This window comes from Pristis pectinata, chromosome 6, assembly GCF_009764475.1.
Source record: "Pristis pectinata isolate sPriPec2 chromosome 6, sPriPec2.1.pri, whole genome shotgun sequence".
Taxonomy (NCBI): domain Eukaryota; kingdom Metazoa; phylum Chordata; class Chondrichthyes; order Rhinopristiformes; family Pristidae; genus Pristis; species Pristis pectinata.
Window position 1 is genome coordinate 93,524,328 of NC_067410.1, and position 18,691 is coordinate 93,543,018.

Below are 18,691 nucleotides of genomic sequence, written 5' to 3' on the forward strand. Positions count from 1 at the left end.
CTATAACAAGCAGAAAATGCAGGTACACATGTATTAATAATCTATGTAATAGCAGTTTTAGGATTGCAACAAAGCGTGGAGAAGAGCCTTGGGGTGGGGTGACACAGAAAGTTCAGCGGGAACATTTGCTCACCACTATCTCATATCTTTCTCCAGAAATGACACTGCTGGCAAAGAATCTTTGACTGCTGAATCAAGACTATGTAAATTTGTGTTCATGTTTGAAAATGAAGAGCATATTGCAATATACATAGTTGAAATATCTTTGATGGCTCAGAACGCGATGGCAAAGAATCTGGAACAGCACAGTGGGGATAATGAGAATATGCAGCTTCCCTTTCCCACCTAAAGGGCTAGAACTCAGTAAATGTCTTCTTCTTTCTTCACGTCAATAACCACACCAGGAGATAGCCAGGGATGCCATGTGTCAAGTATCACATACCTATGTCGAGCTGCACTGTAAGTGTCTAGCAGGTGGCAACTGGCTAATTCCAGATTCCAGTCAAACATTTCTAGAATCTTCTGACATTCACTTCTTGTCTTCAACCCGAGACAGAATAGCTGCTCAACCTAACAAGGAAACAATGCGAGATGGAGCAATTAGACCTTGCATGGTCACAGATTTCTTTGTGTCCTGTGGGCACAGAGCTAGAGGTGAACATGGCCTTGCATGACATGCTATAATGTTCTTTGAATGCACACACAAGGCAAAATCTACCCAGATGAGAACTTGCACTCACAGGTTCTGTAACTGTGTAAAATTCTGAAGCAGCTGTGAATGCCACGAGTAGAACCAACAATACTAAAACTGAATCATATAGAAGTAGCTCATGATGTGAACACAAATCCAGAGATGGACAGTAGGAATGAACGACTCAAGTTTGCTCTCAAGATTGTCAATATGGGCTGAATGCTCCATTACTTGAATGACAGCTCTCCTGATTCTACTCCATCTTTGCATTTATCTGTTACCACAAAAGATCTATGTCTATATCTGCCAGAGATTGCTAGACCTTATCTGCTCTTTGGATAAAACAGGTTTACCAGCATAAATAAATGAGAAATACAGCATGAAGGAGAGACAATAGAAAAGAGGATGAGAATCTTGACATTCACACTGATTTACCTAGTCAATTTCCAGTCTAACTTGTACACTGTGCTCAGTAGTACTCCATCAGACTGCTCTCAAGATCACCATTCTCTTATACTTTACAAAAACCACATATCGAAACTGATTTATAATTGCAGAACTGCCAAATACCATTGAAACATTTGTAATAGTTTTTAAGTGCAATGCAGAAAGATCAAACACATTTTTAAACCATAGTTAGCTGCAGCTCAACACATCTTTTGGCAGAACAAATTAAATAAAAAAATAAAATCTGTGTACATGTGAAGCTTTATAAAACTCCTTTACTGGATAATGGTTTTCAACTTTCCAAGCATGAGGATGAATTTTATTTTAAAGAAGTGCTTGCAAAATATGTAGTTGGATTGCACATACTTGGGTCAGGCATCCTTACCTCCACTTCTCACCTAAGCCACCACATTTCCATGTACAAGTCGCCATTCATACATTTCAGCTTTCAAATTAGTGCAGCCACTTTAACTTCTCTCAAACCACGATCAGCAGATTAAATAAAGCACACTTGACACTCAGTTTTGTACAAATCTGTGCTTGTGTGAATGCAAACATGACTGAATGCCGGTACAGCACAGATTGAGCTGGATTTAAAAATAGTGAACAGTCTGCAGTAACAAATCGAGCTCTTCTTCTCCATAATCATCTCTAATGTGGAAGGTCCATTAGTTAGAACGCAAAGGATAACAGCACTACTAGAGTTTGAACAAAATCCTTTTCTGAGATAAACTCTGGCAGCAACATCCAGAAAATAAATGTGCGCACTGGTATAGATTATTACACTAACTTGTTCTTCAAGAAATATTATTCCTGGTGTAGTGCTGAATCTAGTGGTGGTTGACTTACAATATTCCTCAATAACTACTCTGTTAAATTGTATTCAGAATTTTACCACATACAAGTATGAATTCGAACCCCCTCAGTAAGAAAGTAACCCTGTTGGAAACCTGCATTTTTACATCTACCAATATGTAAAACAAGACTACCTGGATTAAAGGGGGGGGGGGCGGTAACAACATTCCTCAATGTATTTAAAAAATTCACATCTAGTTGGTACCCCAGTAAGTAATTGATTTGTTATCATCACCAGCACTGGGATTGACACACAGGAAGGTCCTTGATCACCTCTCACCTCTCAACCCAAAGAGATCTGTGCAAAGATGGAATGATATTTACATCACCCAAGTCTGCTCTTTCTGTCAAAACCCATCAAATGACGGGCTTTCAGTACAGCACCTTCTAATGGCTAAAGCTAGATCTATCTTATTTTTTAGTGCCTGTCAATTAAGATTGGCGAGACTGAGGTAAAGGATGGATCCGAGCTCACGGTTACCTTGAGGTACTGTATGGCTTTTTGAACATTCCAGGTGTGGTTCTGAAGCGCGGTCTGACATTCCTCCATCGTAACGCCATGAACATTTTCCTGAACCTGAACATAGAAACATTTCTGAACGTCTGATTTATTACCACTCCACCTCTCTGATGTAAAGTATGATGATTTCCCTGAAAACCACTGCTTCTTGTGGAATGGTCCAATAGAAAGTGATAATGTTACAGCATAAACGGACTGTACGAGATGATAGTGCAATGACATTTTTTAAATTGTTCATAATATTGGAAACCATCCCACCTTTCCTGAAATTAACTTGTTGCATTTTATACCCTCTTCCATAACTTTTTAATAGTCAAAAAAATTCTATGTGGGATAAACAATATATACAACTCCCAATAGTTTATTAAACATCTCTACGTATTATGTATTAGTATTGTGTGAATGACAGTAAAAGTGTTAAAAATTAATGGAAATTATGCAACTTCAACAAAATTGTGTGCACAATAAACTGGGCACATTTACGTTATGTGTGCTAAAACTTGCAAATTACATATTAATGGCTTGATACGGCAACAGCTCTGCCTGTGACTACAAGAAACTGGAGTGTTGTGGACACAGCTCAGCATATCACGGAAATCAGCCTTCCCTCTATGGACTCTGTCTACACTTTTCGCTGCCTCGGTAAAGCAGCCAACATAACCAAATACCCCACCTACCCTGGACATTCTGTCTTCTCCTCCCTCCCATCGGGCAGAAGATACAAAAGCCTGAAAGCACGTACCACCAGGCTCAAGGACAGCTTCTATCCTGCTGTTATAAGACTATTGAACGGTTCCCTTGTCTCTTGACCTCACAATCTACCTTATTATGACCTTGCACCTTATTGTCTATCTGCACTGCACTTTCTCTATAACTGTAACACTTAATTCTGCATTCTGTTATGGTTTTACCTTGTACTATCTCAATGCACTGTTGTAATGAATTGATATGTATGAATGGAGTGCACGACAAGTTTTTCCACTGTGCCTCGGTACACGTGACAACAATAAACCAATTTACTGATTTAAAAATTCCAGATAGGCTTGCTGTAATTTTAGATATACAAATGTAACTACAGTACAAATTAATGAGTGTGCAAAGGAGGATGAATCAAAATTAACCAGTTGTGTACTATTTAATAATTTATACAACACCCACCATTATGTAAGTAATTACTGACCTCCCAAATAACTTCCACGATTCTCAACAGAAATGCACAGCAAACCCCATGCTTATAAACTGTACATTGCTATTTCAGGCATCCAAGTCATACAAGCAATGGATATAGCTGGGGAATTAGTTACTGTGCTCAAATTTGCAAAATTAATAGGTGAACATGGGTACTGAGTAAGTGGTATGGTTGTCAGTACCTTTTACTTAAGCAAAATATACTTTACATGGTAAAATACTGCATTCTAAGTTTCAGCCACTAGAGAGCACCAAGTAATCACTCCATCAAGTGGCAAAAGGCAGATTACATACCGCACAAAGTCAAATCTGTCTCATAAATTTAGATCAACATAAACAAAAATCAGGGCTAAGGTGAATTTCTCACGTGGGAAGATTAATTTCAATGAAACACTGACCAAACCAGTTAAGGTTTTTTTCTTCTCCTGCAAAGAAATGGGCATGTGGTCAGACAAACTGAGCTGCAGATTCATTCCTTCTATGCTCCAATGTTAAGTATAGAAGTATCAATCCAGCCCAGCAGATATACAAGTGTATTAGGTGAAATGGAAGGAAAATGTACTGGAAGACAAATTCAAGTTACACCTGCAGTAAAATCTTAAAATTAATCCTCTGAAAATTCAAATTGCTTCATCTACAGAAGTGACAGTAAATGACTTGGTCAGGATAGGATTTACAGGAATGCGAGTTGGTGAAATTTGATATCATTTGCTGGATCTCACTTTGACCCCTTCTGAAAACCATGGTAAGTTTGCAGCAGTCAGCTCAATACTGCCTGAGGCAGGTAATATGCTGTTGGTTAGTAGGATCCTGGAACATTCTTTAACAGTAGATGAGGTCAGAACAGAAACAGAATGCTGGAACTCAGCAGATCAATCAGTATCTGTAGAGGCAAAAGGTGTAAACCTGTGTTTCTGGTTGAGACCCTGCATCAGGACTGGGAAGGAACAGGAAAGATCGCCACTATGCAAGGGGGTGGGATAGAGACTAGACATTTAGAAATGGGGAAAAGATGATGGGCAGATGGAATCAGATGGGGAAGGGGCAAGACAGAGGCTGGTAGGTTATACGTAGAGCCAGATGGGGAGGAAATGATGGGCAGATGGAACCAGGTGCAGGGAGTGGTTGGGAAGGATGAACAAAGGGAGAAGAAAACTAGGTGAATAGGTGAGTGTGTGTGGAAGGAGAGCACCGGGTGGGTGCGTTACCTGAAATTGGAAAATTCAATGTTCATATCACTGGATTACAAACTACGATGCTGAATATGAGATGTTGTTCTTCCAATTTGTGTTTGTCCTCACAATAGCAATAGAGAAGGCTGATGACAGACAGGTCAGTGAGAGAGTAGGATGGAGTGTTAAAATAACTTTCAACCAGAAGCTCGAGATGATCATTGTGGGCAGAGCGAAGGGATCAGGTCAGATTTGCCCTCACTCCAGAAAAGTGATACAATTTGAGTTGCTGCTTGTGCACGACTTCTTTTAACGTGAGATGGGTGTTCCACACCAGTTAATACACAGACTTGTCCAGTAGCAAGAAGGTTCAAAATGAGTAGAGATGCGACTTCACTGCATGGACATTAACGTGTATGTATAAATGGATACAAGCATAACCACCATGCGATTAGAACCACAGCACTCACTCTCGAGAATAGGTGAGAAACCTTCTCCATGCCAGCACGAGAGAGAGAGTGAGAGAGGGCGTGCAAGAGAGAGAGAGAGAGCGAGAGCGAGAGCGCGCAAGAGAGAGAGCGCACGAGAGAGAGAGAGGAGGGCGCGAGAGGGGGGGCGCGCGCGAGGGAGAGAGAGAGGGCACGCGAGAGCGAAAGAGAGAGGGAGCGCGAGAGCGAGAGAGAAAGAGAGAGGGCGCGCGAGAGCGAGAGAGATAGAGAGAGGGCGTGCGAGAGTGAGAGAGAGAGAGAGAGGGCACGAGAGAGAGAGAGAGAGGAGGCACGAGAGAGAGAGGAGGCACGAGAGCAAGAGGACGCGCGAGACAGAGAAAGACAGAGAGAGAAGGCGCGAGAGAGAGAGAGAGAGGGCGCGAGAGAGAAAGAGGGCGCGAGAGAGAGAGAGAGAGGGCGCGAGAGAGAGAGAGGGCGCGCGAGAGAGAGAGAGAGAGCGCGCGAGAGAGAGGGCGCGCGAGAGAGAGAGAAGGCGCGAGAGAGAGAGAGGGCGCGAGAGAGAGAGAGAGGGCACGAGAGAGAGAGAGAGAGGGCACGAGAGAGAGAGAGAGAGGGCACGAGAGAGAGAGAGAGGAGGCACGAGAGAGAGAGGACGCGCGAGACAGAGAAAGACAGAGAGAGAAGGCGCGAGAGAGAGGGCGCGCGAGAGAGAGAGAGAGGGCGCGCGAGAGAGAGAGAGAGAGAGGGAGGGCGCTCGCGAGAGAGACAGAAAGGGGGCGCGCGCGAAAAAGAGAAAGGAGGCACGCGCGAGAGAGGGAGGGCGCGCGCGAGAGGGGGGGCGGGCGCGCGCGAGAGAGAGGGTGGGCGCGCGAGAGAGAGGGGGGCGCGCGAGAGAGAGGGGGGCGCGCGATAATGAGGGGGGCGCGCGATAATGAGGGGGCGCGCGCTAGAGAGAGAGGCGCGCTCTAGAGAGAGGGGCGCGCTAGAGAGAGAGGGGCGCGCTAGAGAGAGAGGGGAGCGCTAGAGAGAGAGGGGAGCGCGAGCGAGAGAGGGGCGCGCGAGCGAGAGGGCGCGCGAGCGAGAGGGTGCGCGCGAGAGAGAAAGAGAGAGCGCGCGCGCGAGAGAAAGAGAGAGAGCGAGCGCACGCGCGAGAGAGAGGGGGCGCGAGAGAGAGGGGGCGCGAGAGAGAGAGGGGGGCGCGAGAGAGGGGGCGCGCGAGCGAGAGAGAGACAGGGGGGCGCGCGCGAGAGAGAGAGAGAGGGGGCGCGCGAGAGAGAGAAGGGGCGCGCGAGAGAGAGAGAGGGGGCGCGCGAGAGAGAGAAGGGGCGCGCGAGAGAGAGGGGGGCGCGCGAGAGAGAGAGGGGGCGCGTGAGAGAGAGGGGGCGCGCGAGAGAGAGGGGGCGCGCGAGAGAGAGAGGGGGCGCGCGAGAGAGGGGGGCGCGCGAGGGGGGGGCGCGCGCGAGAGAGGGGGGGGGGCGCGCGCGAGAGAGAGAGGGAGGGCGCTCGCGAGAGAGAGAGGGAGGGCGCTCGCGAGAGAGAGAGAGGGCGAGAGAGAGAGACAGAGAGAGGACGCGAGAGAGAGAGAGACAGAGAGGGCACGCGAGAGAGAAGGAGGGCGCGTGCGTGCGAGAGAGAGAGAGAAGGTGGGCGCGCGCGAGAGAGAGAGGGGGGCGCGCGAGAGAGAGAGGGGGGCGCGCGCGAGAGAGAGGGGGGCGCTCGCGAGAGAGAGAGGGAGGACGATCGCGAGAGAGAGAGGGAGGGCGCTCGCGAGAGAGAGAGGGAGGGCGCTCGCGAGAGAGAGAGGGAGGGCGAGAGAAAGAGACAGAAAGGGGCGCGCGCAGAAGAGAGAAAGGGGGCGCGCGAGCGAGAGAGGGGCGCGCGAGAGAGAAAGGGGCGCGCATGCGAGGGGGGCGCTTGCGAGAGAGGGGGGCGCGCGCGAGGGAGAGAGCGAGCGAAAGAGAGAGGGCGCGCGAGAGCGAGAGGGCGCGCGAGAGCGAGAGAGATAGAGAGATAGAGAGATGGCGCGCGAGAGAGAGAGCGCGACAGAGAGAGGGCGCACGCGAGAGAGAGAGAGCGCGCGCGAGAGAGAGGGAGGGCGCGCGCGAGAGAGAGGGGGGACGTGCGAGAGAGAGAGAGAGTGGGCGCGTGCGAGAGAGAGAGGGAGGGCGCTCGCGAGAGAGAGAGGGAGGGCGCTCGCGAGAGAGAGAGGGAGGACAAAAGTGAGAGACAGAGAGAGAGCACGCGCGAAAGAGAGAAAGGGGGCGCACGCACGAGGGGGGGCGCGAGAGAGAGAGGGGCGCGAGAGAGAGGGGCGCGCGAGAGGGAGGGCTCGCGAGAGGGAGGGAGGGGGGGCGCGCGAGAGGGAGAGAGGGGGGGCGCGCGAGAGAGGGGGGGGCGCGCGAGAGAGGGGGGGCGCGAGAGAGAGGGGGGGCGCGAGAGAGAGGGGGGCGCGAGAGAGAGGGGGGCGCGAGAGAGAGGGGGGGCGCGCGAGAGAGGGGGGCGCGCGAGAGAGGGGGGCGCGAGAGAGAGGGGGGGCGCGCGAGAGAGAGGGGGGCGCGCGAGAGAGAGGGGGGGCGCGCGAGAGAGAGGGGGGGCGCGCGAGTGAGAGGGGGGGCGCGCGAGAGAGAGAGGGGGGCGCGCGAGAGAGAGAGGGGGCGCGCGAGAGAGAGAGGGGCGCGCGAGAGAGAGAGGGGGCGCGCGAGAGAGAGAGGGGGGCGCGAGAGAGAGAGAGGGGGCGCGAGAGAGAGGGGGGCGCGCGAGAGAGGGGGGCGCGCGAGAGAGGGGGGCGCGCGAGAGAGGGGGGCGCGCGAGAGAGAGGGAGGGCGGGAGAGAGAGAGAGAGAGGGCGCGAGAGAGAGAGAGAGAGGGCGCGCGAGAGAGAGAGAGGGCGGGCGCGCGCGAGAGAGAGAGAGGACGCGAGAGACAGAGGACGCGCGAGACAGAGAAAGACAGAGAGAGAAGGCGCGAGAGAGAGAAGGCGCGAGAGAGAGGGCGCGCGAGAGAGAGAGAGGGCGCGCGAGAGAGAGAGAGGGCGCGCGCGAGCGAGAGAGGAGGCGCGCGAGCGAGAGAGGGGGCGCGCGAGCGAGAGAGGGGGCGCGCGAGCGAGAGAGGGGGCGCGCGAGCGAGAGAGGGGGGCGCGCGAGAGAGAGGGCGAGAGAGAGAGACAGAAAGGGGGCACGCGCACGAGAGAGGAGGGGAGCGCGCGAGAGGGGGGCCGCGCGAGAGAGAGGGGGGGCGCGCGAGAGGGAGGGCGCGCGAGAGGGAGGGAGGGGGGGCGCGCGAGAGGGAGAGAGGGGGGGGCACGCGAGAGAGGGGGGGCGCGAGAGAGGGGGGCGCGAGAGAGAGGGGGCGCGAGAGAGAGGGGGCGCGCGAGAGAGGGGGCGCGCGAGAGAGGGGGCGCGCGAGAGAGAGAGGGCGCGCGAGAGAGAGAGGGCGCGCGCGAGAGAGAGAGGGCGCGCGAGAGAGAGAGAGGGCGCGCGAGAGAGAGAGAGGGCGCGCGAGAGAGAGAGAGCACAAGAGAGAGAGAGAGAGCACAAAAGAGAGAGAGAGAGCGCGAGAGAGAGAGAGAGCGCGAGAGAGAGAGAGGGCGCGAGAGAGAGAGACAGAGGGCGCGAGAGAGAGAGAGGGCACGAGAGAGAGAGAGGAGGCACGAGAGAGAGAGGACGCGAGAGACAGAGGACGCGCGAGACAGAGAAAGACAGAGAGAGAAGGCGCGAGAGAGAGGGCGCGCGAGAGAGAGAGACAGAAAGGGGGCGCGCGCACGAGAGAGGAGGGGAGCGCGCGAGAGGGGGGGGCCGCGCGAGAGAGAGGGGGGGGCGCGCGAGAGAGAGGGGGGGCGCGCGAGAGAGGGGGGGGGGCGCGCGAGAGAGGGGGGGGGGCGCGCGAGAGAGGGGGGGGCGCCCTAGAGAGAGGGGGGGCTCGCTAGAGAGAGGGGGGGCGCGCTAGAGAGAGGGGGGCGCGCTAGAGAGAGGGGGGCGCGCTAGAGAGAGGGGGGCGCGCTAGAGAGAGGGGGGCGCGCTAGAGAGAGGGGGGCGCGCGCGAGAGAGAGGGGGGCGCGCGCGAGAGAGAGGGGGGACGTGCGAGAGAGAGAGGGAGGGCGCTCGCGAGAGAGAGGAAGGGCGAGAGTGAGAGACAGAAAGGGGGCGCGCGCGAAAAAGAGAAAGGGGGCGCGCGAGAGAGGGGGGGCGCGCGAGAGAGGGGGGGCGCGCGAGAGAGGGGGGGCGCGCGAGAGAGAGAGAGAGGGAGAGGGCGCGCGAGAGAGAGAGGGCGAGAGCGAGAGACGGAAAGGGGGCGCGCGCACGAGAGGGGGGGCGCGCGAGGGAGGGGGCGCGCGAGAGGGAGGGCGCGCGAGAGGGAGGGCGCGCGAGAGGGAGGGCGCGCGAGAGGGAGAGGGAGGGCGCGCGAGAGAGAGAGAGGGCGCGAGAGAGAGAGAGGGCGCGAGAGAGAGAGAGGGCGCGAGAGAGAGAGAGGGCGCGAGAGAGAGAGGGCGCGAGAGAGAGAGGGCGCGAGAGAGAGAGAGAGAGGGCGCCGCGAGAGAGAGAGAGGGCTCGCGCGCGAGCGAGAGAGGGGGCGCGCGAGCGAGAGAGAGGGGGCGCGCGAGCGAGAGAGGGGGCGCGCGAGCGAGAGAGGGGGCGCGCGAGCGAGAGAGGGGGGCGCGCGAGCGAGAGAGGGGGGCGCGCGAGAGAGAGGGCGAGAGAGAGAGACAGAAAGGGGGCACGCGCACGAGAGAGGAGGGGAGCGCGCGAGAGGGGGGGCCGCGCGAGAGAGAGAGACAGAATGGGGCACGCGCACGAGAGAGGAGGGGAGCGCGCGAGAGGGGGGCCGCGCGAGAGAGAGGGGGGGCGCGCGAGAGAGAGGGGGCGCCCTAGAGAGAGGGGGGGCTCGCTAGAGAGAGGGGGGGCTCGCTAGAGAGAGGGGGGGCGCTAGAGAGAGGGGGGCGCGCGCGAGAGAGAGGGGGGACGTGCGAGAGAGAGAGAGTGGGCGCGTGCGAGAGAGAGAGGGAGGGCGCTCGCGAGAGAGAGAGGGAGAACAAGAGTGAGAGACAGAGAGAGAGCACGCGCGAAAGAGAGAAAGGGGGCGCACGCACGAGGGGGGGCGCGCGCGGGGGGCGCGAGAGAGAGAGGGGCGCGAGAGAGAGGGGCGCGCGAGAGGGAGGGCGCGCGAGAGAGAGGGAGGGCGGGAGAGAGAGAGTGAGAGGGCGCGAGAGAGAGAGAGAGAGAGGGCGCGCGAGAGAGAGAGAGAGGGCGGGCTGCGCGCGAGAGAGAGAGAGGGCGGGGCGCGCGAGAGAGAGAGAGAGGGCGGGGCGCCGCGAGAGAGAGAGAGAGGGCGGGCGCGCGAGAGAGAGGGGGGGGCGCGCGAGAGAGAGAGGGGGGCGCGCGAGAGAGAGAGGGGGGCGCGCGAGAGAGAGAGGGGGGGCGCGCGAGAGAGAGAGGGGGGGCGCGCGAGAGAGAGAGAGAGGGCGGGCGCGCGCGAGAGAGAGAGAGGGCGGGCGCGGCGCGAGAGAGAGAGAGGGCGGGGCGCGCGAGAGAGAGAGAGAGGGCGGGCGCGCGAAGAGAGAGAGAGAGGGGCGGTGCCGCGCGAGAGAGAGAGAGAGAGGGCTGGGCGCGCGAGTGAGAGAGAGAGGGGGGCGCGCGAGAGAGAGAGGGGGAGCGCGCGAGAGAGAGAGGGGGGGGCGCGCGAGAGAGAGAGAGAGGGGGGGCGCGCGAGAGAGAGGGGGGGCGCGCGAGAGAGGGGGGGCGAGTGAGAGAGAGGGGGGGCGCGCGCGAGAGAGAGAGGGAGGGCGCTCGCGAGAGAGAGAGGGAGGGCGCTCGCGAGAGAGGGAGGGCGCTCGCGAGAGAGAGGAAGGGCGAGAGTGAGAGACAGAAAGGGGGCGCGCGTGAAAAAGAGAAAGGGGGGCGCGCGAGAGAGGGGGGGGCGCGCGAGAGAGGGGGGGGCGCGCGAGAGAGGGGGGGCGCGCGAGAGAGAGAGAGAGGGAGAGGGCGCGCGAGAGAGAGAGGGCGAGAGCGAGAGACGGAAAGGGGGCGCGCGCACGAGAGGGGGGGCGCACGAGAGGGGGGGCGCGCGAGAGGGAGGGCGCGCGAGAGGGAGGGATGCGAGAGGGAGGGCGCGCGAGAGGGAGGGCGCGCGAGAGGGAGGGCGCGCGAGAGGGAGAGGGAGGGCGCGCGAGAGAGAGAGAGGGCGCGAGAGAGAGAGAGGGCGCGAGAGAGAGAGGGCGCGAGAGAGAGAGGGCGCGAGAGAGAGAGAGAGAGGGCGCGCGCGAGCGAGAGAGGGGGCGCGCGAGCGAGAGAGGGGGCGCGCGAGCGAGAGAGGGGGCGCGCGAGCGAGAGAGGGGGGAGCGCGAGAGAGAGGGCGAGAGAGAGAGACAGAAAGGGGGCACGCGCACGAGAGAGGAGGGGAGCGCGCGAGAGGGGGGCCGCGCGAGAGAGAGAGACAGAAAGGGGGCACGCGCACGAGAGAGGAGGGGAGCGCGCGAGAGGGGGGCCGCGCGAGAGAGAGGGGGGGCGCGCGAGAGAGAGAGGGGGCGCCCTAGAGAGAGGGGGGGGTCGCTAGAGAGAGGGGGGGCGCGCGAGAGAGAGAGGGGGGCGCGCGAGGAGAGAGAGGGGGCGCGCGAGAGAGAGAGGGGGCGCGCGAGAGAGAGGGGGGGGCGCGCGAGAGAGGGGGGGCGAGTGAGAGAGAGGGGGGGCGCGCGCGAGAGAGAGAGGGAGGGCGCTCGCGAGAGAGAGAGGGAGGGCGCTCGCGAGAGAGGGAGGGCGCTCGCGAGAGAGAGGAAGGGCGAGAGTGAGAGACAGAAAGGGGGGCGCGCGCGAAAAAGAGAAAGGGGGCGCGCGCGCGAGGGGGGCGCGCGCGGAGAGAGGGGGGGGCGCGCGAGAGAGGGGGGGGCGCGCGCGCGAGAGAGAGGGAGAGGGCGCGCGAGAGAGAGAGGGTGAGAGCGAGAGACGGAAAGGGGGCGCGCGCACGAGAGGGGGGGCGCGCGAGGGAGGGGGCACGCGAGAGGGAGGGCGCGCGAGAGGGAGGGCGCGCGAGAGGGAGGGCGCGCGAGAGGGAGGGCGCGCGAGAGGGAGGGCGCGCGAGAGGGAGGGCGCGCGAGAGGGAGAGGGAGGGCGCGCGAGAGAGAGAGAGGTCGCGAGAGAGAGAGAGGGCGCGAGAGAGAGAGAGGGCGCGAGAGAGAGAGAGGGCGCGAGAGAGAGAGAGAGGGCGCGAGAGAGAGAGAGGGCGCGAGAGAGAGAGAGGGCGCGAGAGAGAGAGAGAGGGCGCGAGAGAGAGAGAGAGGGCGCGAGAGAGAGAGAGAGGGCGCGAGAGAGAGAGAGGGCGCGAGAGAGAGAGAGAGAGGGCCGCGCGAGAGAGAGAGAGAGGGGCGCGCGAGAGAGAGAGAGGGCGCGCGAGAGAGAGAGAGGGCGCGCGAGAGGGAGGGCGCGCGAGCGAGAGAGGGGGCGCGCGAGCGAGAGAGGGGGCGCGCGAGCGAGAGAGGGGGCGCGCGAGCGAGAGAGGGGGCGCGCGAGCGAGAGAGGGGGGCGCGCGAGCGAGAGAGGGGGGCGCGCGAGCGAGAGGGCGAGAGAGAGAGACAGAAAGGGGGCAGTGCTGCACGAGAGAGGAGGGGGAGCGCGCGAGAGGGGGGCCGCGCGAGAGAGAGCAGGGGGGGCGCGCGAGAGAGAGGGGGGGCGCGCGAGAGAGAGGGGGCGCCCTAGAGAGAGGGGGGGCTCGCTAGAGAGAGGGGGGGCGCGCTAGAGAGAGGGGGGCGCGCGCGAGAGAGAGGGGGGCGCGCGCGAGAGAGAGGGGGGCGCGCGCGAGAGAGAGGGGGGACGTGCGAGAGAGAGAGAGAGAGTGGGCGCGTGCGAGAGAGAGAGGGAGGGCGCTCGCGAGAGAGAGAGGGAGGACAAGAGTGAGAGTCAGAGAGAGAGCACGCGCGAAAGAGAGAAAGGGGGCGCACGCACGAGGGGGGGCGCGCGCGGGGGGCGCGAGAGAGAGAGGGGCGCGCGAGAGGGAGGGCGCGCGAGAGGGAGGGAGGGGGGGCGCGCGAGAGGGAGAGAGGGGGGGGCGAGAGAGGGGGGCGCGAGAGAGGGGGGCGCGAGAGAGAGGGGGCGCGCGAGAGAGGGGGCGCGCGAGAGAGGGGGCGCGCGAGAGAGGGGGCGCGCGAGAGAGGGGGCGCGCGAGAGAGAGGGGGCGCGCGAGAGAGAGAGGGCGCGCGAGAGAGAGAGGGCGCGCGAGAGAGAGAGAGGGCGCGCGAGAGAGAGAGAGAGAGGGCGCGCGAGAGAGAGAGAGAGAGCGCGCGAGAGAGAGAGAGAGAGCACGAGAGAGAGAGAGAGCGCGAGAGAGAGAGAGAGCGCGAGAGAGAGAGAGGGCGCGAGAGAGAGAGAGAGGGCGCGAGAGAGAGAGAGAGGGCGCGAGAGAGAGAGAGGGCACGAGAGAGAGAGAGAGGAGGCACGAGAGAGACAGAGGACGCGAGAGACAGAGGACGCGCGAGACAGAGTAAGACAGAGAGAGAGGGCGCGCGAGAGAGAGGGGGGGCGCGCGAGAGAGAGGGGGGGCGCGCGAGAGAGAGGGGGGGCGCGCGAGAGAGAGGGGGGGCGCGCGAGAGAGAGGGGGGGCGCGCGAGAGAGAGGGGGGGGCGCGCGAGAGAGAGGGGGGCGCGCGAGAGAGAGGGGGGGGCGCGCGAGAGAGAGGGGGGGCGCGCGAGAGAGAGGGGGGGGGGGCGCGAGAGAGAGGGGGGCGCGCTAGAGAGAGGGGGGGCGCGCTAGAGAGAGGGGGGGCGCGCGAGAGAGGGGGCGCGCGAGAGAGGGGGGGCGCGAGAGAGGGGGGGCGCGCGAGAGAGGGGGCGCGCGAGAGAGGGGGCGCGAGCGAGTGAGGGGGGCGCGAGCGAGAGAGGGGGGCGCGCGAGCGAGAGAGGGGGGCGCGAGCGAGAGGGGGCGCGGAGGAGAGAGGGGGGCGCGCTGAGAGAGGGGGGGCGCGCGAGAGAGGGGGGCGCGGCGAGAGAGGGGGGCGCGCGAGAGAGAGGGGGGGTGCGCGCGAGAGAGAGGGGGGTGCGCGCTGAGAGAGAGGGGGGGCGCGCGAGAGAGAGGGGGGGCGCGCGAGAGAGAGAGGGGGCGCGCGAGAGAGAGAGGGGGCGCGCGAGAGAGAGAGGGGGCGCGCGAAGAGAGAGAGGGGGCGCGAGAGAGAGAGAGGGGGCGCGAGAGAGAGGGGGGCGCACGAGAGAGAGGGAGGGCGGGAGAGAGAGAGAGAGAGAGGGCCGCGAGAGAGAGAGAGAGGGCGGGCGCGCGAGAGAGAGAGAGAGGGGCGCGCGAGAGAGAGAGGGGATGGCGCGCGCGAGAGAGAGAGGGGGGCGCGCGCGAGAGAGAGAGGGGGGAGCGCGCGAGAGAGCGAGGGGGGCGCGCGAGAGAGAGGGGGGGCGCGCGAGAGAGAGAGAGGGGGGGCGCGCGCGACGAGAGAGAGGGAGGGCGCTCGCGAGAGAGAGAGAGGGAGGGCGCTCGCGAGAGATGGAGGGGAGGGCGCTCGCGAGAGAGAGAGAGGGCGCGAGAGAGAGAGAGAGGGGGGGGGGCGCGCGAGAGAGGGGGGGGCGCGCGAGAGAGGGGGGGCGCGCGAGAGAGGGGGGCGCGCGCGCGCGAGAGAGAGAGGGAGAGGGCGCGCGAGAGAGAGAGGGAGAGGGCGCGCGAGGAGAGAGAGGGCGCGCGAGAGAGAGAGAGGGGGCGCGCGCACGAGAGGGGTGGCGCGCGAGGGAGGGGGCGCGCGAGAGGGAGGGCGCGCGAGAGGGAGGGCACGCGAGAGGGAGAGGGGGGCGCGAGAGAGAGAGGGCACTAGAGAGAGAAGTCGCGAGAGAGAGAGAGGTCGCGAGAGAGAGAGAGGTGGCGCGAGAGAGAGAGAGAGGGCGCGAGAGAGAGAGAGAGGGCGCGAGAGAGAGAGAGGGCGCGAGAGAGAGAGAGAGAGGGCGCGCGAGAGAGAGAGAGAGGGCGCGCGAGAGAGAGAGAGGGCGCGCGGAGAGAGAGAGAGGGCGCGCGAGAGAGAGAGAGAGCGCGCGAGAGAGAGAGAGAGCGCGCGCGAGAGAGAGAGAGAGGGTAGCGCGCGAGAGAGAGAGAGAGGGCGCGCGAGAGAGAGAGAGGGCGCGAGAGAGGAGTGCGATACTGCAAGGATGTCAACACCTGTGCTGTGATGAGTAGTGATAACTGTTGGACTGACCACTGCCTAATGTGTTGTTATTTCCATCAGCCTGTTCCCGAACAAAGATGCCCAGAGAAATTATTCTGCAAGAAAATCAATCATTCACCCTGTCAAGACACCTCAGGATCTTGTTCTTCAATCAAGTCCTTTTCATTCTTCTAAACTCCAGTGAATTCATGTATACTTAGTGCCATCTCTTCTGAGACAACAGCCCATTCCAAACATCAGTCCAGTAAACCTTATCTGAACTGCTTCCAATGTATTAACACCCTTCTTTAAATAATGATCCAATCTGTACAGTACTTGATATGGCCTCACCAATACCCTATATAACTGAAGCATGACCTCCCTACTTTTGTGGTCAATTCCCCTAGCAAAAAATAATCACATTCTGTTATCTTTCCTAATTACCTGTTGTACCTGCATACTAACTTTTTGCAAATCACACCAGACCCAGATCTCTACCTCCAAGTTCCGCAATGTCTCACCATTTGGATAGTGTTTCAAAAATCTACCGAAATGCATGCTGTGCAATTGCAGATAACACACTGTTGCAATTGGACCTACAAATGGAACAAGGTAACTGCCCCCCAAAAAGTTGGATTTAAACACCTTTCACAATCTCAGAAGTAACATGTTTACAGAGTTCCCAACATAACTTTGAGATGTCCAGCCCATTAACAACAATGAGGTAATTGTGAAGATGTTGCCATATGTTATAAAGGAGAAACAGCAAGGTCCCCAACAACAATTCAATAATAACCCAACAATCTATTTAGTGACATTGATGGAGAAATAAGTATTGACCAAATACTGGAAATAACTCCTTTGCTCCACTTCATCTCCCTGGCAGGTCAGGAGGAGTCTGGGTTTGAAAGAAAGACATTTTGAGAGCACAACGTTCCTTTAGTAACATGTTGCCACATCAGCTGGGATTGTACATTCACGTCTCTGGAACCCCTAAACTTCTGACTCAGAATTGAGAGGGGTACCATAGGGCTATGGTTAATGAGTGCTATATGTAAAAACAATTTGGAATTTGAAAATTCTAGGTGTTTGATAGGTATTCACAGAGGTATAGTCAAGTATCTAATAAATTTAGTCATGCAGTTTGAAAGTTTGTTACGGAATTTCAGTCAATGAAACACCAGTGCAAAGAGTTGGAATGTCAATGGGGGAAGGATGTTGTGGAGACACGGGGTGGGTGGAACCAAGGTGTTCAAGCCTCTGCACTGTGTGTTGAATAAAATGTATTAGTGGATACAACAGTGGTGAATGAAATTTAATACAGGGTATTCCATGACTTATGAAACTTTGATTTGTGAATTTTCATTATAATGCCATTGACTCTATGGGCATCACAGACACCAGCCTCCCCTCCTTGGTCTCTGTCTTTACCTCTCGCTGTCTTGGTGAAGCAGCCAGCATAATCAAAGACCCCACCCACCCGGGTCATTCTCTCTTCTCTCCTCTTCCATCGGATAGAAGATACAGGTGCCTGAGGGCAAGTACCACCAGACTTAAGAACAGCTTCTACCCCACTGTGATAAGACTATTGAATAGTTCCCTTATACAATGAGATGGACTATGACCTCACGATCTACCTTGTTGTGACCTTGCACCTTATTGCACTGCACTTTCTCTGTAGCTGTGACACTTTACTCTGTACTGTTAATGTTTTTACCTGTACTACATCAATGCACTCTATACTAACTCAATGTAACTGCACTGTGTAATGAATTGATCTGTACGATCAGTATGCAAGACAAGTTTTTCACTGTACCTCGGTACAAGTGACAATAATAATAATAAACCAATACACATCTTTGATTCATGAAACTATTTTTCGTACACTAAAAGCATGCCACTTTGTATATAGGAAAACATTGTACCAAAATACATAATTATTCCATGGTGTACCGAAGCAGGAGTGAAATTGAGAGATTTGCTAGATCCATCACTGCTATGCCCAATCATTTTGAAGAAACAGTCAACAAACTGACTAGATTGCTGGAGAGGAAGGTTGCAGGCGCGTCAAATTAGCATTTCTGTTAAATAGTCAAACTAGTTTGAGGGCAGTTATCAGTAACAACTACTCCAGTACTTGTTTTGGCTACTGAAGAAGATATCCACTGGAACTGTATCAATCCCTAGTTTCAAGGGATTAAATTCTATGGAAAGGCTGGAATGACAGTAACTATGTACCTTTGAAAGAAAATGAGTGAAGTGAATGAGGATTTTATGCTTGATCAGCATCTGACATGAGAAGATTTATCTCTATGTTTAAGTATATCCAAATCCTCCCCTCACACAAACACACACATACACACACAGTATTTCTGCTTGCTTAATACAAAATATTCATATTCTCTCAAAGGTATCAAGCAATGACCAGAGAAAAACAGCACTTACCCAATCCATCCAATTAGGCTTACATGGCTATCAGGAATAGAGGAAATATGCTATTTTCAGTTTTTTGTCCTCCATTAGAGCTAGGGTGACAATTTAGACCCACCTAAAATCCGACAAAGCTCTACTGCCATCTGCCTGCCTGCTCCAGGAAAACAATTTAAACCCTTTTAAACTGTTGTCTGTCATGAATTAAATGCTGAGTAGTGTAATTCACCAAAAACAGTTGACATCCAATTGTCATATTGAATATAGTGCATGCAGGTATACTGTTTCAAATCAACTGGAAATGTGTAATTTCAGTAGTAGCAATTTGACAGAGTCAAATTATGTTAGGCAGCAGGTACACAAGCATACATTTTCATTTGGCTTCTGCATAATACATTCCTAAAAGCATCATGATGAAATGCCAGAGTTTCCTTGTCAGTTATACCATGGTCTTTTACCTAATGTTGCCAGGACAACCCACCCCATTATTCCCCACATGCATCACCTCCATAAACAAGGATCTTTGTGACGTCAACTATCTTCGTATTTCAGTTTCTCTGTCCAGTGGTACTTAGCAAGATCACTTGTCACTTACTTAATCCAAGTCATCGTATAAGGGTTTCTGGCAACCAGATGGAGCCATTGTGGATGTGGCTTCTTATCTAGTGCACTAAGTAGTAATTCAGATTTCCTTTCTATACATTGAGGACACCCTCCATCACGTTTTGCTGCAATACAAGTGGGATAGACAGAGACCAGATCTGGCAGCTCAAAACTGAGAATCCATGAGGCATTGCAGAAGATCATCAGCAGCAGATATGTAC

At 57.2% G+C, this 18,691-nt stretch overlaps 1 protein-coding gene across 1 annotated transcript in view; it reads right to left on the bottom strand.

Annotated features, from left to right (window-relative positions):
- Positions 1 to 18,691, bottom strand: part of LOC127571670 (activated CDC42 kinase 1-like) — a 115,454-nt gene that overhangs the window by 4,282 nt on the left and 92,481 nt on the right. Inside the window, 2 exon segments of the mRNA XM_052018257.1 lie at positions 443 to 570; positions 2,475 to 2,570. Of these exon segments, the coding sequence (XP_051874217.1) occupies positions 443 to 570; positions 2,475 to 2,570 (224 nt within the window).